General features: G+C 42.8%; 1 protein-coding gene across 2 annotated transcripts; it reads left to right on the forward strand.

Moving 5' to 3' along the window:
• AP4E1 (adaptor related protein complex 4 subunit epsilon 1) lies at positions 1-27734 on the forward strand. 2 transcript variants are annotated; one of them, XM_035131428.3, is made up of 21 exons: positions 1-1625; positions 3321-3392; positions 4324-4447; positions 5843-5916; positions 7756-7877; positions 8017-8176; positions 9825-9991; positions 10288-10361; positions 10903-11025; positions 11114-11223; positions 12241-12380; positions 13731-13843; positions 13975-14093; positions 15680-15979; positions 16362-16476; positions 17422-17557; positions 18477-18735; positions 20565-21140; positions 21319-21503; positions 22101-22258; positions 22638-27734. In XM_035131428.3, the coding sequence occupies exons 1-21, from the start codon at positions 1464-1466 to the stop codon at positions 22796-22798; spliced, it is 3450 nt and encodes a 1149-aa protein (XP_034987319.3). In that variant the 5' UTR covers positions 1-1463; the 3' UTR covers positions 22799-27734. The 2 variants fall into 2 exon arrangements, with proteins under 2 accessions (XP_034987319.3, XP_088512913.1); XM_088656787.1 differs by lacking the exon at positions 1-1625 and adding an exon at positions 1731-1898.
• Positions 27735-27831: the final 97 nt, after the last annotated feature.

Raw genomic sequence — 27831 nt, forward strand, 5'->3', positions numbered from 1 at the left:
CTCAGCTAAAGCATCTATGACAGATGGCCATTCAACCTCTGCTTAAAAACCTTCAAGGAAGGAGAGCCCACAACCTCCCGAGGGAGACGGTCGAACAGCTCTTAGTGTCTGGAAGTATTTCCTAATGTTTAGTAACTTCTTTCTCGTAACTTGAAGCCATTGGTTCGAGTCCTACCCTACAGACATGGGTGTAGTCAAAGTTGTTGAGCTTTTTTAGGAGATCACACCCCCTCCCCGCCAAAAGCTGTTGAGGGGCAGGCATCTGCTGTGGGGTGTGTGTATAGAGTACTTTCAATGCTCCCCTGCCCCCCACCCCTTGGCTATGCCCATGCCTCCTTGAGATATTTGAAGATGGCTATCCTATCTCCTCTCAGTCTCCTCTTTCCCAGGCTGAACACACCCAACCCCTTCAACCAATTTCTCATAAGGCTTGGTTTCCAGACTCTTGGTCATCTTGCTTGACCACCCTCAGGAGCAGGAGAAAAACAAGCTTGTTCCCTCTTCCGTGGGGCAGCCCTTGAGATATTTGAAGATGGCTCTCCTATCTTATCATTTGTGTAGTTGTCTATATCCTAGTGCTTATGTATTTCAGGCTGTTCTTTCCTCCTCTTCAATGCCCAGTTTTTGTAAGCCGCTCTGAGTTTCTTTTCCGGGATGCGGAAAAACCTAATAAACAACTACAACAACAACAACAACAACAACAACAAATAAAAAATAAAAATAGCACTTATGTATTTTAGGCAGTTCTATCCTTCTCAATGCCCGGTTTTTGTAAGCTGCTCTGAGTGCTGTTTTTGGGATGGGGAAAAAACCTAATAAATAAATAAATAAAATAAAATAAAATAATAATAGCACTTTTGTGTTTTAGGCTGTTCTAACCTCCTCCCCAGAGTTGGTCACGACTGGACCTAATAGTCAGGGGTCCCTTTACCTTTTATCCTCCTCCTTAATGCCCGTTTTTGTAAGCCGCTCTGATTTCCGTTTTTGGGATGGGGGAAAAACCAAATAAATAAATAAATAAAATAAAATAAAAATAGCACTTATGTGTTTTAGGCTGTTCTATCCTCCTCCTTAATGCCCGGGTTTTGTAAGCCGCTCTGAGTTCCGTTTTTGGGATGGAGGAGAAACCGAATAAATAATAATGATGATGATAATGTAAGAATTAAAATGAAAATAATAACAATAGCTTCTCCTCGCAGCGCCTGGCTCTCCTTCTAGATCCCAGCCCGGCCTCCTCCTCCTCCTCCCTGCCCGGCGCCTTCCTCCTGGAGAGGAAGCCCTCCTGAGGGCGGCGAGCGGCCTTCTCCGCCGACAGAGGCGGCCCGGAAGTGAGCGCTGAGGCGGCAGAGGCAGAGGCGGCTGACAGGCCGCTCTCCCTTCTCCCTCCGCCGGGGCGTCAGGCTTGGGGCCTCCTCTTCCGGGATGCGGCAGCGGCGCCGGGCAGCCGTGGCGTCGGCCCGGGCATGAGCGACGTGGTGGAGCGGACGCTGAGCGCCTTGCCCGGCTTGTTGGGGCAGCACGAGCCGGGGGCTGGGCTGGGCGGCGGCGGGGGACCCGGCCGGAGCTCGGCCACCTCTCGCCTCGGCGGCCTCATCCGGAGCATCACCGCGCTCGCCTCCAAACATGTACGTGGGGCGGGCGGAGGGGTTTGGTGCCATGGGGCCGGGTCTGCCTCTTTGGAAACCGGCGGGGCTTTGCTTCCGAGTGGGCGAGGCCTTTGCTCGGCTCCCACCCGCAGCCGGGCCCTGGTCCCTTGTCAGCGCATAGGAGATCTGGGAAATGGGTAGGGTGCGGCGAGAGTGCCCCTGGGCATTCACAGAGTGCCTCACGGTGCTCCTTGCCTCTGGGGACGCGGCCGAGGGCGAGATTCCTTCAGCAGCGTCCTCGAAGTTTGTATGGTACTGTATATGAAACAGCTTGGTTCTGGCAGCGTTTGTGTGGCAATATGTGGCTTTTCCATTTTTGTTAATTAATTAATTAATTATTGATTTTATATACCGCTCTATACCCGGAGGTCTCAGGGCGGTTCACAGAAAAGATCACAGCATATATAATCAGAATAAAAACAACAAACCAATAACAGCCCCCCTCCCCAGAAAAGAGCCACATTTTAAAAGGGTATACAGGATGTCAAACTTTTTTCCCCCATTGTTTACGTATCAGCCAATATTGTGGAAGTTTATGGAGTAATTTGCCAATCTTGGGGATTTTTTTTTAAAAAATAAGATGCTGGCAACTTTTGAGGCGGGGAACTGTTCAATTAGGTTTTGTGTTATGTGGATTAGAAAAAGAGTTTAGTGCAGTGAAACAAGCACATCTTACCCACTGTTATCAATAGAGGGGCGGTATTTTTTGTTTTGTTTTAGGAAGTGCTTCTTTCTGCTCCTAACTGGCACAAAATATAGAATTTGAGACCAAGAAAACAAACAGACAACAAAAACAAAAATGAAGGGGGAGGGGAGGCACCCAGGGGGTGTGCAGGTGGAGAATCTGATTTTAGGTTAGGAGGAATCTGAAAAAGGAATCCCTAATTTAGCAGGGCAGCAAGGGCAAGTTGTCGGGTTGATCAGATGTGGGGCACTTAAGTTCCTGGAAGGGTTGCAGGTTTGGGGCCTAAGAAGGAAGAATATGACCCCTGTTAGATAGCTCCCAGAAAAGCAAGTTTCTTAAAAAGCCTAACAAGGTTGGAATGAACATTACAAATTTGCACGTGTGACCAGGATGCTGTGTTTCAGCATTTCATACCATCAAAACTGGTAATATTAAAAAGTTTGGTTCCTCAAAGTTTAGCCGTGATTCAGGCAAAGTTAGGCATTATTTCATGCACCTTGATTTCAGCGGGAGATTTAAGCAGTGCTTTTTTCGGGGGGGGGCATTTGATGAATCTAAGTTTGGCCTCATTGAGGGGCAGTATTTCAATATGAGTAGGAAAATGAGAGTGTGACCCCTAAACATTTTTGTAGGAAAAAAGCACTGGATCTAGGCATGTCTTTAACTTCCCATTGACAGCAGAAAATTGTTAAGGGCATTATGGTAGCATGCATCAATAGATATGCAATAAGAGTATTATGATTTTTAAAAAAATGAAATATTGTGTTGCATTGTGAACAACTTTTTGACATCTAGATGGTGTGCTTAAAAAACAGACCCAATTGAATGCGGAAGTCTAATGTAATTGTATAGACTATTGATGTTTAGATGTCAAGAAAATTGGAATATTTTTTGACTGACATATGTGACCAAGTGCCTTTTGTATTATAGTTTTATGTCTAGTAAAGTAATAAGTATTTACAAAATGCTTTAAAAAATTTCTTTACTAGGAGGAAGAAAAACTAATCCAACAGGAATTAAATAATTTAAAAGCAACAGTTTCTGCACCCACTACTACACTGGTAAGTTGTAAAAGAGAAATGCCAATTCTGCTTGTTCTAGTGTTTGAACGATTTTTGCTACTGGCATATATGCTCCATGAGATACTCCACTAGAGCATCTCTTGATGTTGCTGGACTGCACCTGCCATCATCTGATGCTACGACAATAGACTCTGGTGGTTTGGGGCTGGCAGGGAGTTGAAATCCAGCAACATCTGGAGGGCCAATGGTTCCCCATGCCTGTTGTTGCTGCCATCCGTCTTTCTTGAGAGACAATGGAGTGCGCCTCTGGGGGTGAAGTCCTGGGCTCTCACCTTGGCCTCGCTGACGGAAAGCAGAGCAATATGTTTGGCTCCAGCTTGGTGGCAGGAGTTGCCGGAAGGCTCCATCCACCCATTTTAGGGACTACACTCCGAATTTGTGTAGGACTTACTCCTTAGCCTTTACTTCTCCCGCAAGTAAAGAGGCAGCAGAGGTTTAGGATCAGAGTTTAGGACCAGAGGTTTAAGTTGAGATCTAGTTAGACCTACCCTGAACTATTTATCATAGTGGTGTAGTGGGACCTCCCTTGAATCCTATAGCTCTCCAGTTGGTGAATCTTCAGAATAGGATTGCACTCACTGTAATGTTAAAGAAAAGCTTGAAAATGAGGGAGGGGGGAAGCTTAATGGAATCACAGCCTTAACCAGAGCAGGATTGAATAGTGAAAGTGCTCCCATAATTTTGAAAACATGATACAAGAAGTGGTCTTTGCCATCTGTGGGTAATAGCTCCCATGCCCCATTCAGATTGTAGCAAAAATTTGCTTTTTTTGGGGGGTGCTGTATACAGCTTGCTAATTGTTTGCTAGAATTCATTAGCGTTGTTAATGTTGGTGCTGTACATCTCTTTGTAGAACTAGCACTTGAGAAGGCCACTTATTTCAGTTTGTGATTTGCTTCTTGCGTTTCAGAGGTTGATGAAGGAATGCATGGTGAGGCTGATCTATTGTGAGATGCTGGGCTATGAGGCCTCTTTCGGATACATCCATGCCATCAAGTTGGCACAGCAAGGAAACCTTTTTGAGAAAAGAGTCGGTACGTATTCCAAAGCATCACGTGACAGTATGCTGCTCAACAAAACTCATGTATAGCTCTGGTTGTCTTAGGACTGTGGCAGTTTCACTGGAAAGCAAGAACCGAGCAGGTTGGTCCATAATAAGTCCTTTACTATCCATGATTTAATTATGGATGATGGAGCCCAGCTTGGTAGATCTTAAGGACTAGGCCAGGCATAGGCAACCTTGGCTCTCCAGATGTTTTGGAACTACAACTCCCATGATCCCTAGCTAACAGGGCCCAGTGGTCAGGGATCATAGGAGTTGGTAGTTCCAAAACATCTGGAGAGCCAAGGTTGCCTATGCCTGGACTAGGCAGTACCTCCAGGTTCAGTGAGGGCTTCTTAAGCAGAGGGTGGAGCACCACCACCTATTTATGGGTAGTTTCTTCCTGCAGAGAAATATGAACCACTCCTTGGCCTATCAATCTTGTCCAGGTAGCTGGAGAAGCAGGCACCTCCCCCACATCCCCACGGGCCAAATTTTAAGTAGTCAGTTTTATGATAGTATAAAATGCTGAAACAGCTTGCAAATCTGCAAATTTCCTTTGCTCTAATGCAGTGTTTCCCAAACTTAAGTCTCCAGCTATTTTTGGACTACAATTCCCATTATTCCTGACCACTGGTCCTGCTAGCTAGGGATGATAGGAGTTGTAGTCCAACAACAGCTGGAGACCCAAGTTTGGAAAACACTGCTCTAATGGACTAGGTTTTGCTTTTCACTGTTACTCTCCAATAGCTACCCTTGTGGCATACTGTTGTGAAATTGCAGATAGCCAAGTGACTAATAACTAATATTTATCTTGGCCTTGGCCCTGTATTCCTGAAGGAGCATCTCCACCCCCCATCATTCAGCCCAGACACTGAGGTCTAGCTCTGAGGGCCGCCTGGCAATTCCCTCACTGTGAGAGGTGAAGTTACAGGGAAACCAGGCAGAGGGCCTTCTTGGCAGTGGCACCTGCCCTGTGGAACGCCCTCCCATGAGATGTCAAGCCGATAAATAACTATGCAACATTTAGAAGACATCTGAAGGCAGCCTTGTATCAGGAATTTTAAAATGTTTGATGCTTTATTATATTTTTATATGTGTTGGAAGCCACCCGGTGTGGCTGGGGTATAAATAATAATAATAATCATAATTATAGTTGTTGTTGTTGTCATCAATATTGAATAGTACAATAATAAAACGTTTTTTAAAAATAATTTTTGCCTCTTTGTTTCTCAGACCACTTGTTATTTACGTTTTCCTTGGAAACAAGCATTTTGTGTTTTGGGAAAACCATAAGCTGCTTTGAGCTTGCAAGTCAAAGCATGACAGAAATGGAATACAAATAAGTTGGAACACCTGATATAGGTTAATCTTTCTTTCCTTTTAGGTTATCTGGCAGTTTCTCTATTTCTTCATGAAAACCACGAACTGCTGCTTCTGCTTGTGAATACAGTTGTGAAGGTAACAGTTTTGTGGGAGGTTTGGAGGTAAACATCACACTGACCTCAGGCCTGAGTTGCTCTCCTTTTTTTAAAAAAAAAAGACAAACTTTAATTCAAAATCCTCATATGATGTATTTATTAATAAACTCTTTTCTTCACTCGGAAGATTTTCATTTCATCTGAAAATCAATAAAATGTGGTAAAAAAAAGACACATTTCCCAGCTAGGATCTTAACAAGAACACAAGGGCAATGTGAAAGGTTGTTTCTGCTTGTTCTTAGGCTTTTTCAGTTTCCCCATTCTGGAAGGCCTTAAGAACATTGGTGAAATTCCTTGCTGAGAGTCCCAACGGCTCTCCATAGCGGCATTCTGCATAGTAAGAGAGGCTGTCATTGGAGAATAAAATAGGTTACCTCCACCCCATTCTTCATTCTTCTCTGTATGAACATGTGTGTGTGTGTGTCTGTCTTCTGATTGCTCTTTTGTGATTGTTAAACAAAAACCAAAATGTTTTCTGCCTCCTTTCCTCATCATCTTCAGGTAGATTTGTTGGGGCTGTGGGACTTTTCTTTTTAGTACAATGCAGCTGTTGAGACAGCAGCTTAAAGTGGAAGACACAGAATCTTTGTGTTGGTTCCTGCAACCCCTCCCCATTCAAAAAAATTGTTCTAAGACCAGTGACAATCAAACCAGTGCTGTGGGACTTTTTGTGTGTGCAAAAAAAAAATCCAAAAAGAGAAAGGTTTAGTAATTATTCATTTAAGACATTTATTAATGCTCCACCCTTCAGCCAAAATGACTCTGGGAGTGGCTTACAAAAATCAGTACTGAGACAGTCCTTGCTCTAGCTCGTAATCTAAACAGACACGGCATCCAAGGAAAAAGGAATTGGGCAGGAGGAGGGAAAAGCAAGCTAATCAAGTTACAGTTTTCACAAAGTAGTTACATAGTTTTGTCAGTGGGGTTTCTGGCTGTCTGGAAGCGCAGCAGCTTTTCGCTGACGTTAGTGGTGGTTTTGTCTTGATAAAGAGTGGTCTCTTGTTGGAAGCACTCTTCTCCGTCGTCCCCCAAGTTCAGGAGGAGGACAGGTGGCAATGTCCAGGCCAAGAGGACAGGGCAGTTCTTGCCATCAAGCAGCAGACTTGATGGTTGAGTCCTCTCAGGAGGAGACTCAACGGTGTTGTCCCCTGTTGTCAGTGGTGGTTTCCCTTTCTAGCCACATTCATCTTCCACTTGAAATTGCAGTTCCAGGGAACAATCCTATTCCTGATCCACTTGCTGAGAGGCTATGGGATATATAGCAATGCCCCCTGCCCCAATGCCATTGCCACATGAGATATGCCGACACGATGTCAGACAGGTCTGCTGAATCAGGCCTGTGTAGTGCAGCATCCTGTTCTCACCTTGGCCTATGGGATGTGCAGGTGTAATGGCACAACAGCCAAGATGGGACAGAGGCCTGGACCAGGGATGTGAGTTGGTTGGAGGAGGAGCAGACTTTCCAAATCCTGTATCCCTTCAGGTCCTGGACATGCCCTCCAAATAGCAGCAAAAAGAGATGGTCACATGGGTTACTAAAGAGGAATGTGAGTCAAAAAAGGCTAATCGCCCCACACAGGAGCCATAATATTGGTTGATGGTTGGTTCACCGTCCTATACCCAAGCAGAAGGGCCTCTCCCCACCTTTTGTAGTGTGAAGCTGTCGCTTGGATTCAAGCCTGGCAAATTTGAGGCCTAACAGAGTGTTGCTTATGGAAGTAAAAATTGTAAACAGGTTCTGTTTGTTTTGAAAGTACATTATGAGAGATCTTTTAACTTGAGGGGGTAATTAACAGCTTTGTTTTCATGTGTCTGACAGGATTTGCAGAGTACTAACCTCCTGGAAGTGTGTATGGCTCTGACTGTGGCAAGCCAAATCTTTCCGAGGGAAATGATTCCAGCTGTCCTTCCACTAATAGAAGATAAGCTTCAGCATTCAAAGTATGTCTTTGCTTACAAAATTCTAGGAAACCTGAGTTCAATTCCAGAACTGTGATATAAGCATGGATCTTAAGATATATCTGGATGAAACAACAGTATAGTTGGCTGCCAATAAGGTGCACTGATTTGTTTCTTCTAGGGAAATTATCAGAAGAAAAGCAGTCCAAGCTTTGTACAAGTTCTACCTTATTGCTCCCAACCAAGTCCAGCACATCCACGACAAGTTCCGGAAGGCACTTTGCGACAGGGATGTGGGAGTTATGGCTGCTTCGTTGCACATCTATCTCCAAATGGTGAAGGTGGGGATCTTAAACAGCAACAGCACAGGACAACCATGTGCTGCATCCAAAAACACCTAGCAGCACACTTGTTCCACTGGGAATTTTTTTTTGCACCAGTGGAATTTATTTGCACAAGAGAGTGTATACACAGCTACTGCAAATTTTATTGTGCAAGTGCTGTGCAACAAGTTTCCGCTAGCACAGGGTGTGTGTGGGGAGCTTTTAATTCCATTTGGCTCAGGATCAGCCTCGTGGGCCAAATTTTACAGATGGACAGGACAGCCTACCTGCCAATTACATGATGTCACACGATTGACACATGGATGACCCCGCCTGCCTCTTAAAATCCCTCACACAGGATTTCCAAGTGCCCGGCAGCCAGCTGGGAACATGGAGCAGCTTCAAATCCTTGTTGCTGTTTGCAAAGTGCTTTCTGACAGTCCCCTTTGCTCCTGTTTCAGCCTCTACAGGCTCAATGGCCTTAAGCCCTTTGCAAAATTGCTCTTTGAAACACCTGTCCCCCTACTTTGAACGTTGATGTTTAAAGGAAAAGAGGTGCAGCAGCTTCAAAAAGTGCTTTTTGCAAAGGGCTTTCAGGCAGCTCCCCCACTGCTCCTGTTTGAGCCTCTTGCGGCTGGAACAGCAGCATTGTGGCTGTTTTAAAGAAGTTTACAAAAAGTACTATTTGAAGTTGCTCTGCATTTATTCAAGTCGGGCGGGGGGGGGGATCCTTGGTCCTCTTGCCCACCTGCCTGCTTAAAGGAGAAGCTTTGAGCTGTTTCAAAGGGCTTTAACTCTCACCATTCAGCTCATGAATGGGGATTAAATCCTGTTCCCTGTTGGGGACAGTGTAGAGCCAATGCAGTATTAAACCCTGTCCTCCCACCAGCCTGATGGGCAAGTGGATGTGGTTTTGGGGAAATGGCATTACTGGCCAAATAGGACATCTTGATGGGCCAAGACTGATCTCCTGGCCAGAGGTTTACCACCCCTGCACTAGTGCAAATGTTGACTCGGGTTCCACTTGTGGACATCATTGCAACTCCCCAGTGCACTAGTGCACAAGATAATTTGCTAGCAGACACAGAACGCTGGACACTGCATAATGTGACTTGGGCTTATGCCTTCAGTGAAGTGACAAAAAGAGTAGAAATCTTAACTGTACATCAGTAAAGCAGCATTTCTCTCTGCTCAGGCCAGTCTTTGTGTATTTCTGACATATAAGTGACATATATGACATTTCTGACATGACATAGGAAAAGCTGCCTTATAGATATAATGTATAGCATACTGTATACATATACATACATACATGCATGCATGCATACATATACATATAACTGACATATATGACATTTCTGACATAGGAAAAGCTGCCTTATACTGAGTCAGACCATTGGCCCATCTCATTCAGTATTGCTAGCACTGACTTGCAGCAGCTTTCTAGCGTTTTGGCCAGGGTCTCTCCCAACCCTAGCAGGAGATGCCGGAGTTTGAACCTGGGACCTTTTGATGGGCACAATGAGTTTCTTTTGCACATTTTTGTGCTTCTCGGCTGTATATGATTTTTATTTTGAAAATTGGTGGAGAAAACATTTACACAAAAAGGTGAGGAGAGACAAATGAGCCAGTGAAACATTAATATGTGTTTTGTCTCTTTGTCTAGGAAAACTCCGCTGGATACAAAGACTTGACAGGCAGCTTTGTCGCTATTCTAAAGCAGGTGGTGGGAGGAAAACTCCCTGTAGACTTCAATTATCACAGCGTGCCAGCACCTTGGTTACAAATCCAGCTTCTCAGAATATTGGGGCTGCTTGGAAAGGATGATCCAAGGTAGACTTTCTGTTCTTGGCTTGAGCTTCTCAACAGTTCACGTTGAGCTCTCTCACTTTGTTACCATACTCCCATGAAACAAAAAATAAAACAAGTTTTGCAAGGGGCAGGTTTGCCACCTGTTGCTCAACAGTTGACGCGGCTCATTCTTTGCATTGGTCCAGTAATTATATGAAAGTGCCCCCTTAAAACCATCATAAGGGGTTGTTGGACTACATGAAAAGTTACTTAGGACTGAGATCATGAGACTCATTTTGTTTTTTAAAAAAACATCGTTCCTTTTCTCTTTGTAACAGGACCAGCGAATTAATGTATGATGTTCTGGATGAATCTTTAAGGAGAGCGGAGATAAACCATAACATTACATATGGTAGGTTGCAGCACATTTTCTAAACAAAGGATATAGGGCAGATTTCAGGGCCTGAACTTAACCTTTGGAGGAAGCGAGTCTGGGGAACTAAGCAGATAGTGGTGACAAGAGATGAAATGCTAGGCTTGGCATCAAAAGACATGAGAATACCTGAGCCGTCCAGGAGAGATCATTCCATAAGCAGACTTTCTGGGTGATTATCACCGGCTGAGCATTAGCAGGCAGGGGAAGTCAGAGAAGAGCCTCAGAAGGTCTTAACACATGTATTAATGTGGTCCTTTAAAGGTGGCCATACATAGATCGGAAGGTAAGGGTGTTTCAGAATGTAAGAAATGCATTCCTTCAAATGCATCCAGTAGAAATGGAACATGGAATGCTAGAAATATAAAAATCCACATGCTCAGGAGTGCTTTCAACAAAGGCCACAACACCAAAGTTCTGATGTCTCTATAAACTAATAGGACTTGTTTAATATTCACGTGCCTATTTGTTTTTACAGAAACTATCATTTTCTTTTTCTTTTTCATTCATCTTCCTCCAGCAATCTTGTTTGAATGTGTCCAGACAATTTACACAATTTACCCTAAATCTGATCTACTTGAGAAGGCCGCCAAATGCATTGGAAAATTTGTCCTGTCGCCTAAAATTAATTTGAAATATTTGGGTAAGTTCTCCGATTGTCACAACCCTGTGTTTGATGCCGAATGCCCGTGTTTTCAGCTTGCATTCTTTGCAGTAACTTTTCTTTCTAGGATTAAAGGCCCTAACATATGTTGTCCAGCAGGATCCTGCCCTAGCACTGCAGCACCAAATGACAATAATTGAGTGCTTGGATCATCCTGATCCCATTATTAAAAGAGAGGTAAGTTGAATTTTAACAAGCACAACCTTTAGCAATAAATTTCAAATTGGTATTCTCTTAATATTGCTCCCCCATTGTGAGGATTTGTGATAATTACTGTAAGAATGACAGCTTCCCATGTTTGTGCGGGATATAGTGTGCACATTAGATGGTTTTGAAAGAAGTTATCATTCCTCTTTAACCTCTGACATAAAGATATTGAGAGAAATGAAAAATGTTACTTTTAGACTGATCTAGTGGCGGCATAGCAAAATACCCACCTGGAACTAATGACTACTTTTGTATCTGGGAGTGTACTGGTCTGTTCTTTCCATTAGGAGTAGCCAATCCATGAATGCAAAATAAAAATGAAATGAAATAGTTAGTATAGATTGGGTTTCTAGCTGAAAAGGAGAAACCCTCGTGAACCAGAGTGCATGCAAATTTCTGGGTGAGGTTGTCGCCTGCAGTCCAGTATTCAATGTGTGTTGTGTGGACACAAGCACCTGCAGTTGCAAATTTGTATATGCAACTTAGGAGTATGCAAACGGCTCAGCAGCCTGATTTCTGAAGTTCCCTTGCTGATGAGTATGCATTTTTCAATATGCTTACTTCCCTGTGTTTCCTCAACCACAGCTCTAACGGGAACCATTTCTGTTCATGCAGGAAACGTTCATTCTTATGCATTTCCTTTATGGTTCATGTTAGCCCATTCTTAAAGCTCTGTAACTGTTAAGATTCACGGTACTTGTTTATTTAGAGCATGGCTTTGGTCATACTCACAACCCTGCAGCATGTTGCTTATTATGCTGCTGTTCTGTTTGGGGACAGCTAAACATTGGCATGGTTGAAACAAAATAGAAAAATTCCTTCCAGTAGCACCTTAGAGACCAACTAAGTTTGTTATTTGCATGAGCACACTTCTTCATATTCACACGAAAGCTCATACCAACTTAGTTTGTCTCTAAGGTGCTACTACGGCAGACCAACCTGTAACTAGAACTATGATTGGCATGGTTAACGTTTTTATTTCTTCAGACATTGGAACTACTGTATAGAATCACCAACGGGCAGAATGTCACTGTCATAGTACAGAAGATGCTTGACTACCTAACTCAAAGTAAGGAGGAGTATACCATCATCAACATAGTTGGCAAAATAGCAGAATTAGCTGAAAAATATCCTTTTACTTGGTTTGAATGCCTCTGGAATGGGTACGTCATGAGTGCATTGCTTCTCCTCCCAGTTATTAAATGTGCATTTGTAAGCTTTAAGAAAACACTGCAGAGAATTGCTGTATGGTTGTGGAAGTGCATTCTGTTGTGTTCTTTTAAAAAAACGTCTAGTTCTTCTGGCACGTTTTGTAAAGTTGGTAGCAGTGTGTGGGTGTGTGCTTGTGCAAACGTACAGAAATTATTTTCTCTTGCTAAAGAAAATTGTTATGGATGGAGGAAGTTGGTCAGATCTAACTATGAGACAGATTGTGGATTATGAACTTGGTGTTCATTGCTCCAGTTGTATGTTATATAACAGCGCTGGGGAACCTTATTGGCTCTGTGGGCCAGATCCATATCAGATCCTAAATCCTTAGTATCAGAAGCCCATGTGAGTAGCTGCTATGAACCTTTTAATTACTGCATCTTGAGAATTATTTGATATCTCCTGACTGTTTCCATTTCTGTGGCTGAAACTCCGTGGTAGTAATAATAAATATGACACACAAACACCAGCTGCAATTCCCAGAGTGGTTCAACAATCGATCCCTCTTCCCAGGGAACTGAGAAGGGAATAGAGGTTTCCTGGCAACTCTCAGCACCCTTAACAAGTTATGGTTTAAAGCAGTGATGGCCAAACTTGGCCGCCCAGCTGTTTTGGGACTACAGTTCCCACCATCCCTGACCACTGGTCCTGTTAGCTAGGGATGATGGGAGTTGTAGTCCCCAAACAGCTGGAGGGCCAAGTTTAATCCAGGACCATCACTGGATTAAAGTAATATGATACTTCTTTAAATGTGTAGTGTATATGGAGGCCGGTGACCAATGGTAGATGCAGCCTACTGGGTTTATCTATGCACGGTCTCCCCAATCTCTTTCTTTGGCATGTTCTGTTAGGGCAGGCAGGTTGTGGGGATCATGCACGAATAAGCCTTGTGCTGGTAGATGATTCTTAACACCTGGGAGGAGAGAAGGATGAGGCTGCATCAGGTCCTAAACTAGCTCCAACTAGTGTAAGGACTAAAAGGTCCATATCAACTGCAGAATGTGCTTGAATGCATTTGGAAGGGACACCCAGGGTCATTTAGTCCAGCCCCCTGCAACGCAGGAGCCCTGTCGACAGCCGCCCCTGGGTGGGCTTGAACCACCGGCTGGATGCCCTGACCCATTTCTCTGTTTTGGAAAGGATTTCAGTAATCATTTCCCTTCTTAGTTAGAAAATGCCTTGCGTGTTGGAATGGATCACTCCAAGCTGAAAGATAAGAGTTTGTGTGTTGATACTACAGTTCAGTTTTCCTTAATGTTTCCTGGCACATATGCTCCTGACAATGAATGGTTCATCCAGACGATGAATGCAGTATTTTCCGTAGGAGGAGATAAAATGCACCCTGACATCCCAAACAGCTTCTTGCAGCTCCTTGCTGAAGGTGAGCATAATATACAAAATTCAGTAGCGAAAGTAGGGATTAGTGTCATTTGTCTTTTATGGGGAAACAAACACACACACACACACACACACACATTGGGAAAGAGAAATATATCGTGATGTCCTTTCCAGGTTTTGAAGATACAAAGGAAGATAGCCAGCTGCGACTTCATGCTGTCCAGTCCTATCTTGCGCTGCTAGAGGATGAGAATGCGGTTTATCCACAGAAATTCCTTCAAGTCATGAGTTGGGTAAGGAAGGACACAGATTAGAAAAGAAATACGGGAATTCTAGGTACAGCAGAGGCAACTGAAATTTGAGTTGAGACATGGTTGTCTATGTGTAAATGGTCATTTGTTTCACACAGAGTTTTTCTTAGAGTGATAGGATGCTGTTCTTCTATTTAGCTGTTGGCAGGGAGCATCATTGGACCAAGGTTAAGCACTTCACAATTCCACTGATTTCACTGTGAGACTTAAGCATGTGTTTCCGCTTCTCCCACCTCCAGCATTAAATTGCCCAATTTTTAGTGTGGCTGAAAAGTGATAAACTGAAACTGAACTGCAGCTGCCTTTCTAGAGAAGTGGTCTTCATGCTTTTCTAAGAATCTTGGGTTTCCAAAAAAGGAAGTCCTTCTGTTTTGCACTGATAAGATTAAATTTGTGTGGTTTTTATTTTTTAAGGAACAGGAACAAGAAGATTTGTGAGAAACCCCCCCCCCCAACTTTTTTATATCCTTTCTTTCATAGATCATGATTTTTCAAGGGCTGAGACGGTTCTTTCACACCTAGGGACAAGTGTTTCTGTCTTTGGCATCTGCATTCTTCTTCCTTCCTTCCTTCCTTCCTTCCTTCCTTCCTTCCTTCCTTCCTTCCTTCCTTCCTTCCTTCCTTCCTTCCTTCCTTCCTTCCTTCCTTCCTTCCTTCCTTCCTTCCTTCCTTCCTCCTTCCTCCCTCCTCCTCCTCCTCCTCCTCCTCCTCCTCCTCCTCCTCCTCCTCCTCCTCCTCCTCCTCCTCCTCCTCCTCCTCCTCCTCCTCCTCCTCCTCCTTCTTCTTCTTCTTCTTCTTCTTCTTCTTCTTCTTCTTCTTCTTCTTCTTCTTCTTCTTCTTCTTCTTCTTCTTCTATACACCCAATAAAATGCATCATTTTTAGTTCCCTGTTCCACGATCAGTTTTCAGTATGGTTGGCAACCTGTGGTTTTTCAGTAGATTGCCTTGTTTTTACTAGACAACTACATTTCTGAAGTCAGCTTGTATGACCAATTAGAAACAAGAAGTTGCCTTATCAGTTCATTGGTCCATCTAGCTCAGTATTGTCAACACCGACTGGCAGCATCCCTGCAGGGCTTCAGAGAGGGATTGTGTGAAATCATTATGCCTTTTGTAACTACACTGTGTCTTGTTTTTAACCTTGTTTTGAAAATATTTGCTGCTGAATGTTCTCAGTGGGACTACAATCATGTACTTTGAGCTGTGTTAAATTCTGCAGACCCAGGACTTTGACATTGAAACCTGCTCGTTTCCTCCTCTGGGTCCAGTAAAATTTCCTTCTGTCATTCTGGGTTGCTTAAGAAAGTTTTGAGGATAAAAGTTTGTGTTTCAGCTCAGGTGTCTGCTTATTGCACATCTTATTAATTTATCTGCAAACTCTAGTTTTTTTTGTTTTTATTTTGTTCTCAAATTCAGATTTCCCTCTGCACACCTCAGTGGCTTTTTCTATGCCCTTTGACTTTTTCTGTGCTCTTGCACAAATGCAAGACACGGAGACAAATTGTCATTTCCTCATTGCTCATAGCTTTCATATGCTGATCACGGTGTTTATAACTGTCCTCCGACAGGTGTTGGGGGAATATGCGTACCTAATGAGGAACGTGGATCCAGAAGTTGTCTTGGCGAGTTTGCATAGGATACTTAGGAACAACGCCACTCCTGAAACCAAAGCCTGGATTGTGGCTGCAGCCACTAAAATAGCTTCTCATACCACCTGCTCAAAAACAGTTGAAAAACTTATCATGGAATTCAGTACTTCCTTGGATACCTGCATGAGGCAGTATGCCTTTGAATTAAAGCATATATATGAAAACAAAGAATTGATGAAGCAACTGTTCCCCGTTGATGCTAGTTGCAAGGACTTGGTGGTGAGTTAATGACATCACATCTCTGTGTGTGTTGTTGCTTCGTCCTTGGGAGCTGAATGTTTATTCAGAACACAATGGAGAGGAGAGTAACCTGTCTCTAAATCTTGTGCAGAAGATACAGACAGTTTGAACCTATATAGAGGCATCTCACTTCCACCGCGAGTAGCAAGACTTCATAGCCTCTTTGAGTAGAAGCTAATGGATCATGTTTGGCTTTTAGGTCAGACAACATGCTAGGATTGCTCCCCTCTGATTTCTTAACTGCACCAGTGAGGTTGGGGTGATAAAAACACTCACTTTGAGTATTTAACTGTTCTAGTAGTTAAGAGGCTGATAACTGGATAATCATCACCTTTTGACCTCTCCTCCTGATTCATCGCAGGTAGATGCTTCCTTATCTTTCTTAGATGGATTTGTAGCAGAAGGACTGGATCGTGGTGCAGCGCCATATAAACCTCATCACCAAAGACAAGAGGAGAAGCTGTCTCAGGAAAAAGGTAACTGCGTGTTTTCTTGCAAATGCTAGCCAGTATAGTCCTAGGATAAGCATATGTTTAATGCGACTGCATGAAAGGTTTAGGGGGGAAACTCCCCTAGTGGTTTTGCAGCTTGTTCCATGATGAGTATGCATCAGAGAGACAATGCCTTTTTTGGGGGGGGGAGGTACCTTTTTCTCTTGCAATTATCAGCATGCATGGCCAACATTTTAGGACTGGGATGGGGTCTGTCAAATATGTTAAGTTACAGATCTAGACAGGGATAGGTGGTCTTTCAAGTAAGCTGGCCCCAAGCTTTTCAGGGCCTATGGTGTTGGTAGTGAGATTTCCATAGGAGCCAACCTATGATCCTGCAATGAAACAGGCTTTTACCAGACCTCAAGTATTGCAAAATGCAGGCACTCATAAGAACAGCCTGCTGGGTCATGCCAGTGACCTGTTCTCACAGTCCTGTTCTCACAGTGGCCAAGCCACTCTCCACTTCATACAGACCTTTGTTTACCCATGTTTGAAAAGCTGCCCATATGAATTGCTCCATGACGAGCAGCTATTGGAGTTTGCCTTCCCCATCAAATGCTGGTTGCTCTTTAATGTTTAGTCAAGTGCTTTTAAATGTGAAGAGTAGCTTGATTATATTGTATAGTCTATTGCTATATTTGATATGCACATTTATTTAAGAAAGATGCTTTTTGTTAAAACTGGTATTTTAGAACTGTTGCTTTTGTAGCCCTCTTTTCAGAATAGATTCTGTCTTGAATTTGAAATGTGCTGTGTTTCTGAAAAGCACAAGGGTTTCAATAATTACTGGTATTTAATATTGGTAAGATGCTGAATGTGGAATATTCTTGTCAGAACATTATCATCAGTGACGCAGATTACAGGAGAGGCAGACTGTTCTCTAATATTTTTAAATCTGTTTTGATGAGTAATTCTCCATCTTCTCAGCTCTGAATTTTGAACCTTATGGGCTATCACTTTCCCAGAGCTTCTCAGCATCTGGTTTTACTGGCAGACAATCTCCAACTGGACTTTCTCTGGGATCTGACATCTCTGTTAATAGTGCTGAGACTGGACAGAAGGAGTGAGTATCTCTTATCGCTTCAGCAACGACTTAATATGTAGTTGAGTTCCCTGTCTGTTCTTATCTTGCTATTTGTATAGGGAAATGCTGGCTTTGCGGAAAAAAACAATTGCCTTTCTGTAGTAAGCAAAAATGCCATTTCTGTAGTAAGCAAAAATGCCATTTCACCAACAATAATTCATTGCTAGGTTGGCCTCCATCTTTTCTCCCCATACTACATTAGCCAGATTGTATTAATTCACATCACATCTGCATTTTATTTAATATTGAAATGAAATGCATAAAATCTTGGGGTTTAACACCTGAACTATAAACTGCATTTAGAATTTTAGTTCTGTAAGATACAGACTTCATAGGAAGTCTATGATTTGGTCCCCCAACACTTTTTATTTAAAGGTAGCTGTGTTGGCTCTCAGTTGTATTGCACCTGCCGTGCTAATAGAGCTGGGAGCTGAATATTCTCCTCATGCCATTATTGTTGTTCACCCCAATGGGAAAAATACAGGGTTGTACCCAACTGAGTTCTACTCAGAGTAGGAGCACTGAAATTAATATACCTAAGTTAGTCATGCCTATTAATTTTGACGGCTCTACTCTGGGCAGGATTAACTTTGGCTGCAACCCACAGATATCACAAGGGGCAACCAATTACGTCAGGCTTTGCCAACCTGGTGCCTTCCAAATGTTTTGGACTACAACTCCCATCATCCCCAGCCAGCACTGGATGATGGGAGTTGTCCAAAAGACCCTGGAGGGCACCAGGTTGGCAAAGCCTGGATTAGGTTACATCTTCAATTTGTTCAACATAGGAAACTTGGGCTTCTGAAAGACTTTACAAGAATAGACTGGCTCTTCAGAAGCCCTTTGAGAGATTCCTTCTGATCACTGTGTTGACTTTTCCTGGTTGCAAATTCTTTAGGGCCAACAGTCTGAAGCTAGATGGTGTGAAGAAACTATGGGGGAAAGAAGGCTACCTCCCCAAGAAGGAAAGCCAAGCAGAAAAAGAAGACAACGCCAAGTCTGTTCCGGAAGGCAGTGCGTTTGCAGAGCATATTGTTGGCAACTTTCCATTCCAGCCTCAGCAAGAAATTACTAGTCCCTTGGAGGGAGAGGAAGAGAAGCGTCAACTGGCATCAACACTCTTTGTTGGCTTAGGGTCTCAAAGCAACATCAGTCTGGTACGGCAGCTAATTGCAGCTTCATTGGAGTGGCTGGCCCACCCTTTAAAGCAGTGTTTCTCAACCAGTGTGCCAGATTGGTCTTGCTTTAGAACCAGAACCACTGGTCTTGCTAGCTAGGGATGATGGGAGTTGTAGTCCCAAAACATCTGGAGGCACACTGGTTGAGAAACACTGCTTTAAAGGATATGTCCCAAAACTTCCAAGCATGTGTTCTGAGCTCTCACCCTGCTTAGTACACATTTTGTGACACATGAACAGCATCCAAGTTTGGAAGAGCCATTATTTTTCATTGCTGTGTCCAATAGTGCGTTCTTCTTGAAATCTGTCCCCCGGCCTGCATTGCAAAATTATTTTGAAGTTGAGGGGAGTTGCGAAAGTAGCAATCTGCTGCAGGATCCAGCTGTTTAATAGGAAAAAGGCCAGGCAGTCCGTTGGGTTCGTGCAACCTCCTAGGCATACCTCAAAGATTCTGCTTGGATTCTGGCTGAATACCTGGAAGTCCCTCCCACTAAGTGTGTTCATGCAAGCCCCATGATTTGAATCTCTTGGCCTTTTCTTCCCTACAGTTTGGAAACCCCTTTTTTCCACAGAAGGGAAACATTAGTCAAGTACATGCCTTACTGTTTCCCTTTTCCCTATGGCCTTTTATATCCTCCACCAGTTTAACATCCACAGCATGGATATTAACAGGCAGGATTAGCATCCCAAAGGGGCAAGATTGTATTGCCTTGTTGCCATGTTGCCTTCACGCCTTGTCAGCACAACCAGTGACCCTCAGTGCCAAGCAAATGACATGTGAGTTGACATCCCCTTTGCTGAGTAAGTTGACTTGACCTGCCCTGACATGAGTCCTCAGCAAACCCTACAAAAACTATGAAAGCAACACCTGATTTTTGAACAGCTTAGTTCTCAAACGTTCTGGCTCCCGAACACTGCAAACCTGGAAGTGAGTGTTCTGGTTTGTGAACTATTTTTGGAAGCCGAACATCCAACGGGGCTTCCGTGGCTTCCAATTGGCTGCAGGAGCTTCCTGCAGCCAATCAGAAGCCGCACTTTGGTTCCCAAATGTTTTGGAAGTTGAATGGATACGAAGGTACGACTGTATTTTCTTATTTCTGTAAGACTGGTCTTTCAGTTAATTGGCTTGTGCCCCTATCAAAGTGGGGTGTGTGTGTGGTACCACTACCATTTTTTTATAAAAAAAAAGTTCCAAAGAGAAGGGGAGTGAGAGGGGAATAACAGAGTGGAAAGAGAGAGAGTACACACAAGAAGATGAAGGAGAAAAAACATGCATGGTCAAATTAAGACATGCTGAGCTATGCTAGGTTTAAGAGGCCCTGTAGCAGTACCTCTTCACCATATCTGGTGTGTATTCTAACAGAAAGGACAATGACAATAGGAATAGTAAAGTTTTATATTTCCATTCATACAGGTCCATAGGCGAGGCAGCAACTAACAGCCTGTCTTTTTGCAATAAGACAGTTTGCATATGAAATACCTTCACATGGCAATACTTTATGATTTCCTACTTAGCATATGTGAAAATGTTTAATTCAGTCTGTTTTAACCTGTCCCACTTATTTTTTTTAACCAATTATGTAAAAATTGAAAAAAAAAATTTTTGGGGGGGGAGGTACGTGTATTTAGAAGCCCCTCATAATCTGAAGCCCTAAGATGCAACTTATTCCCCCTGTGCATAATAAAGGTGGCTCTGGAGTCTGAAAAAGTTGCAATGTACTGCCTTAAACAGTAGGCTGTACCCAAATTTGCATTCCGCCCCTTCCCTGAATTAACATATATTTTCTGTGTCTCTTTTTAAAACTAAGATGGGCAAGCGAGACTCCACTGCTCAGAAGCTCCGAAGGAAATCAAAAACAAGCAAAACCCAAAATAGTGAGGAATCACCCAGTATCGAAAGTGTTGCTGACCCTTCCCTCTGCCCTTTTCCTGATGTGATATCCAGGAACAAGGACCTCTTCCAAAACAATGGACACCTAAGATTAAGGAAATCTTCCCTGAGTTCCGCTGGAACTTCTGAATCAAAGGTGGTACTTGATAGGTCTCATTCTCTGCCAGAAGCTGAACTGAATGAGAAGCTTTTGGGTCACAGACTTTCGTTGTCTTCTCTGTTTGCGGATGGCAATATGGAAGTTTTTCAGCCTTCTCCAAGTGCTCAGGCTACGGCCCCCCAGCAACTCTCTTTGATGCCTTACTTACCAGAAGAAGCAGCCAAACACCCTCATTCGGAGATCTTAGAGCTTTGCGACAACGAAACACTGGTTTTGTCCTTTTGTAAAATCTGGAAAGATGACTCTCTCCTACTCTTCATATTTCTTGCCAACAAAAGCACTTGCGTACTTAAAGCTGTGAATCTGGAATTTGAGGACGCAGAACATTTTAAGGTAACATGAGCAGTAGCTACAAGTTGGACCACATAACCCTTTGGGTCCCTTCCGACTCTACAGTTCTGTGATTCTATTAAGCTTACCACTGCATTTCCTTTAAAAGGAATATTGGTGGTGATATTAAAATGCTTGTAAACCTCTTGATTCTTTTTTCTCCCCTCCTGTTTTATTGTAGATTTCAGAAAGCCTGGGTTGCCACTTCGCTGCAGTAGAAGCTCAGAGCATAGAAAGCTTCCAGACGTGTGTCGAGATGGAGGGGCTGTGCTCTTCAGAGATGCTCTCTGGGTCCATTAGTTACTTTCTAGAGTCTGATGCACTCCTCAGATTTTCTGTAACTTTAGAACTGTTGGATTTTATCAGGTACCTACACGAAATAGCTGGGAACAAATGAAGTGTTTTAAAGCAAATATTGATTGGAATTCGCTTGCTATGCTTTGTCTTATTTCTAATCATATCTTGTCATATCTCAAGCTTACACACACACACAGAGGCTCTTCTGTTTCTCACTCTTCATTATTGAAAAGCTGTGGTGCTTCCTAGGTAATTTGAAACATGAGTGTAGAGAGGAGAGAGCATGGGGGAAAAAACCATTTAAGGGTCTTCCCCACTCTAAAAGTGGAAGGGAAACCATGTCTTTTTCTCTGGTCCTTCTCATCTCCATATGCATGTCCTCGGAGTGTAAAAAGACAACTTGTAGACTGCCTTTCTGCATTTTTTTTGCTGTCTCAACTAGATCCCATACCTGTGCTAGAGGATGCCAGTCCAGTACATTTAAGGAACAGTCCAGGTGACAATTTTAATGGAATCTTGTTTAGGTTTACAATTTCAGGCTGCAGGATAGTGTTAAAGTACTTCACGGTGGGGCAGAAAGTTTTGTTTTCATTGTCTTCTTGGGAACAGCTTTCTCTCATAAGTACACATTGCAAAATCTGCTTCTATTTCATATTGCATTTTCAGGCCAATGAAAATGAGCACTGATGAATTTGGGAAACTGTGGCTCTCCATTTCGAATGATGTCAAACAAAACCTAAAGATGACATCATCTCAGGGATCTTTGTCAGCCGTCCTAAGCATTTTGCAGCAAAAGCTGAACCTACATATAGTTGATATCATAGGTAAGTAGCTTGGGATTTTTTTAGATTTGTAGCAAAGGTGATGATCCTAGGCAGGCAGTGAAACAGACCAATTATAGCCAGGGTCAACCCTTGTTCATCAGAAGCCAGTTCACATTTGCAAGCTGATGACCTCATTATCTTTGCACAGTGTATTTTGATGATCTGCAGGATACTTGGTTCTTGGAAAGTGGACTTGATGACACCAACTGCGTGCCAACAAAAATTGTGGTTCTTAAATTGATCACATTGTCTTGTGCCAAAGCCAGACTGATTTTTTATTTTATTGATAACCTACTTTGTACAGAACTGTAGGAATGTATTGTGGATGAAATTACGATGACATTAATAGGGGAAAAAACCCCATTTTCCCTCCCTTTAGGTAGTGAGGGAATAGCATCATGCCGACTGCTTCCATCCGTCCCCTGTTTACTACATTGTCGTGTCCATGCTGGGATGTTGTCGCTGTGGTTCAGATCCCATTGTTCGGCTCTTCCAGACTGTTTACTTTATCAGTGTCAAAAGGTGATGGAAGAATCCTGAGCATCGTGGAGAAAAGAAGCAAAACCCTCCTCTTCTAACCTAGTGGAAAGAAGGACGTGTGTGGTTGTGCCAGGGAGTTACCAAAAGAAAGGCAACTCTTATCCTGCTTGTCAGGAGTGAAGTTGCGTAAGCATGCACCCTGGAGGGATGACGGCAATTCTGCTAGGTGCCTGCCTCAAATGCTCAGGGTCAGTCAGTTACTGACAAGGGACTAAGTAAAAGTATAGGTACTTTTATGCAAGGTGTTATGCAAGGTATTTATTTTCTGTTATGTACTTGTACAGGTCACGGCAGTTTATTCATAAGATCAGCTAGTACTTGAATTCTTTCATTAACGTGGCTTATGGTGTAAAGGAACTTCTTAAGCCTTGCCTACTGTTCCTGCCATTCATAAGGTTTTTTTTGGCATCTTTTATACCAGTTTTGCACCAGTATTGCAAAAGCAGACACTTATAAGATAAATCTCCACAATTGTCCCATAGTTGTAGGCTGAGCCATCCTATGACTCCGCAATAACCAGCGTGTAGATGCCAAGCTTTGGAAGCACAAGTCATATCACTGCACCTCGCAACAGCGCTGGGGGCTGCTGTTTTATGTGATGTCATGTCGGATACCTGCCTTTAATAGGAGGACTGGGTCTTATCCTGAGGATAGGATACTGGTTTCTTAAGAATGCAGCTCCAGGCTGTGAGCAGGACTATAGTTTAGCACGACTGCAATTAGTGCCACCTGTGTACCAAGAATTTCAGTTTTCAGTGTTTTAAAATCACTAGGCTCCAGAGACCTTCTCTAGAGGCTCACGCATGAACCCATCAGAAGTTTTGACCTGCCCTTCCTCATACTGCATCAGTAGCATCCCTTAATTGTACTGACTATTGCCCATGGTGATAACATGGCGCATAGATCTAACGCTTGTACTTTTGCATTATAATACAAGCTGGAATCAAAAGAACTACACAGCATATTCCACATGGCCAAAGACACTGAGCTTGTGTTCCTTAAAGAGCAGCTTCTTGTGCTATGTAACAAGCTAATTCTGCTTTTGAATATCCTCCCACTTTAAGAATAACTTGGCACAGCCACCTTTTGTATATTTGCAGCAGCTTTTTTACAAAAGATGGTGGATTTTATCCATTGATAGCCTTACTCGGCTCACTGAAGTGAATGGGTGTGACTAGCTTAAGTTCCTTGATTTCAGTGGGCACACTTTATGTATTTATTTATTTATTCATTCTATGAAATCGATATACTGCTTTTCAATTCTGACGAATTGTCAAAGCAGCACATATAAAACATAATGCTGTGCCATCAAATCCAATTATTAAAGCTAGATTAGAACAGCAGCAAAAAGACAAAATCGAAACCAGAACAGAAAAAATGGTCAGGGGCAGATTTGTTACGGAGGTTTTGTACCACTGAAGGATTATGTTTGAATAGCACTTCGTTTTTATCCATAGGCATGAACGGCAGCCGTTGTCTGTTGAACTCCAAGTACCACTAGATACCTGCCTGCTGTTTATGGTGGCTCCAAAGTCTAGAGTAGGACTAGCACTGGACCCACCAGAGTGAATCTGGCACATGTATACAGCAATTTAGACCAGGCACCCCCAATATATTACGATGCCTGGAATAAAGTTGCAACTATGTAGAGGCAAACAGGTTAATGTCCTGGCAGCTGCTACTACTTAGGGGCAGTAATGGTCAAACCCAGCCCTCCAGATGTTTTGGAACTACAATTCCCATCATCCCTAGCTAACAGGACCAGTGGTCAGGGATCGTGGGAATTGTAGTCCCAAAACAGCTGGAGGGCCAAGTTTGGGGGTGCCTGGTTTAGACATATGTAGCATCTCCCGGCTACTTATCTCTGCTGTATTTTAAATACTAGTTGCTGTTGCAGCAGAACCAAAACATTGCAAGTGACTGACATTTTCCCATTCTTTTGTTGTGATACTTTTTGCTGTTAAGTGAATGAGAGAAATAGAACTTTTCAAAGGTGCAGCACAAGTTTCTTTAAAAAAAAGTGATAATAGTTATGAAGCTTTTTTCACTTGTAACCCAAGTTTCTAGCTCTTATAGCTGAGTGTGGGATTGACATAGTTGAACCAGGATTTCAGTATGTTTGATCCTGGGTGGAGTATAAGATTTTTGAAGGAGAGTAATTTCCATCAGAAAATTCAACCAGGAAACCAAAATTTTGATAGTCTTATTAAGAAAAGATTAATCACAGTCCTAGTAGTGTCAAAGTGTTGTTCTTCATATTAAATTGGTAAGTTTTAAATAATCACTGATATTCCCCCACACTGCCAGTAATCTGTAAAGTGAAAAAGTGATTTTTTTCTCTTCAAAAAAAGCTTGCCTGATTTAGATCACAGCTATTTTTATAATCAGTGATAAGCAGGCATGATTTGGACTTTCTGAGTTGTAAAATTACAGTTTTTGATTTTCCAAAGGCTGAGATTCCATAAGCACGAGTGCTTTGACACTCTCTTTTAGTGTCTTGTTTCATAGAAATCCTTTGGAATGATTCCAGTAGAAGGAAATGGGTACAGGAAAATGTTAGGGAAGAATTTCAAATCCATGTATATTTTCAGATATGTAGTTAAGGAAAACATTAACATTCAACATTTTCACTTGTCTGCAGTGCCCATGTAATGCCTCTTCAACCCAATGAAACCCTGGTGTGTGATTTGCATTGAACTCATGGGCGTACCCCATCTGCTTTCTGATACGATAATTATTGATTAGGTTGCTGTTTTTATTATATGCATTTAAATATTCTATCTCCCATCTTAAAATGCTGCTCAGAGTTGCTCTCAGCTGGTTTAAAAATCACTCAATAATTAATAGGTAATGGCTTGTATCCACTGTAGTGCTAAGTTAAGGTCACAGTTCTTGTTCGGCTGGTACAGGCATCCCCAAACTGCGGCCCTCCAGATGTTTTGGCCTACAACTCCCATGATCCCTAGCTAACAGGCCCAGTGGTCGGGGAAGATGGGAATTGTAGTCCAAAACATCTGGAGGGCCGAAGTTTGGGGATGCCTGGGCTGGTATAATGAGTAAGAAACCTGCAAAATGGTACCCATCACCGTGAGCATGACACTGAGAGCAAGGCTTGACACTCTACTGACTCTACTGGCTTCTCTATATCTGTTGAAAGGTAGATTCTATAATAGTGCACTGTGCTGCTGTTATCAATATAACAGTGGTGAGCAGTTGGCCGCCACAAGCCTTGGCGCACAACAGTTTTAATTAAATAATTCAATTTTTATACTGCCCTTCAATTTATGCTTTTAAAATGTGTGATTTACAAAAGTTAAGGTTAGATTAAAAATACGATAGGATAACTCAACAAATAACCCCCAAACATCCATGATAAAAGTCACCTTTGACTAGTTAAAAGCTCCCTCTTGGAATGATAAGACTCGTTCCTTCCAGAACCTTGGGAAAATTGACTGTTCTGCGTAATGTAGGAAAGTGTACCATGCGAGGGCCATGTTTGGGGAAAATGTTGAATGCACACGAATAGTGTGACTTTTGTCACATCAGAGGAAATGCAAAGGGGATAGCCAGTTGCACTGTGTTTTGGAGACTTTGTAAATGAGCTCTGTATTGTATGAAATGTAAAACAGTAGGAGAAGACTGTTGCTCTGTGGGTTGCAGGAGACAGCTGGGGGAGAGGAGAGGTTTTCTGCAGCCTCCTCCAGATTGTGGAATGCTCTCCTGCAATGTTATTACATGGTCCCATTTTGTAGACACATAAACTTGAAAACACCCCCCCCCCATCTGTCATTAGAGGATCATTAGAGACTCTCACTGCCCTTAGGTTGTCTTAAATGTTTGTTAACGTAAGTTCTGTTGCACTGTTTTTCTATTTTGTATGGATTCTTTTCACTTGTAATGTGCCTTGTGAGTTTTCTGCTGATAGGTGGTCCGTAAGTATTGTTAAGCAAGTACAGCATCACATAGCCCATGAGATCCCAACCAGTGACTGGGGGACAGTGGAAAAGGGGAGGGCCAATTTTGTCAGCTGTCTCAGCAGTGTCAAACTACAGCCCCTCTCCATTCACTTCTATGGTGTACAGCAGGGGTGGGCACTTTGAGGCCCTCTTCACATTGAAGGGGCTGGTCCACTAGGGTGAGTGGGGCACTGCCCCACCAACCTCAGCCTCCCCCTTCACCCCATCAGTCGGCCTTCTTATATCTAGGGTGGCTTTGCCTGTCACTGGTTCTAGCTTCACCTATTGCTGATCTTCCTGCCTTCTGCCCTACCAATCCAGATTGCCACCAGCCTCCAACACCTTCAGATTTTATTGAACTCCCAACTCCCGTCAACCCTATCCAGCAGGGCCAATGATCAAGGATAATGTGACTTAGTCCAGCAACATCTGGAGGGCCACAGGTTGCCTATCCCTTGCATGAAGCAAAGCTGCAATATGCACTTTCTGGAGGACATGAGGATACAGGATGCAGAAGCGCAGAGCGACCAGTTAGCAAAAGCAGGGAGACAGGTATTAAGTACAGCTGTTTCTCCTCTTTCTTCCAATGATGTCTGAATGGAGGGGTTTACTAAAATGCACTAAAATATAACACTTAAAAACAATATTCAGATGTCAATGTATACTCATGTTTACTTTATGCCTCATGGATGTAAATGGAAGCTATATTTTGGAGAAATGAATAAATAACAGCAAAACCAAGGATGCTGAGCTAGCAAAGCTACCATTTCTCTCCTATGCAGTTTTCTACCGTGTCCATCAGGAGGTGTTGGCATGTTGTTAAATAATGGCTATGGCTTTCACACATGTACATGTGCCGAGTTCATTTTTTTAGACGTTTTGTTTGAAATGTTAAACTCTTTTACTATTTATCTGTCAGTATGCAGAATTTAAGAGAACAATCAAACTTGGTTGAAAATAAATGGATTTGCTTATTTTTACCTGTGGTGTGATCTCTTTATTTTTAGGTTCCCTTCAGAAGTGGTTTATTTTTGTTCTGGTTAACCAATATTCTTCATAGAAAGCAGCAGTTGGGTG

The sequence above is a fragment of the Zootoca vivipara genome, chromosome 13, assembly GCF_965207765.1.
Source record: "Zootoca vivipara chromosome 13, rZooViv2.hap1.1, whole genome shotgun sequence".
Lineage (NCBI taxonomy): Eukaryota > Metazoa > Chordata > Lepidosauria > Squamata > Lacertidae > Zootoca > Zootoca vivipara.

Coding starts and splice junctions, on each gene's coding strand:
- AP4E1 (XM_035131428.3), top strand. CDS start 1,464: ATGAGCGACGTGGTGGAGCGGACGCTGAGCGCCTTGCCCGGCTTGTTG. Junction 1,626..3,320: donor CCGCGCTCGCCTCCAAACAT/GTACGTGGGGCG, acceptor TTTCTTTACTAG/GAGGAAGAAAAACTAATCCA. Junction 4,448..5,842: donor CCTTTTTGAGAAAAGAGTCG/GTACGTATTCCA, acceptor CTTTCCTTTTAG/GTTATCTGGCAGTTTCTCTA.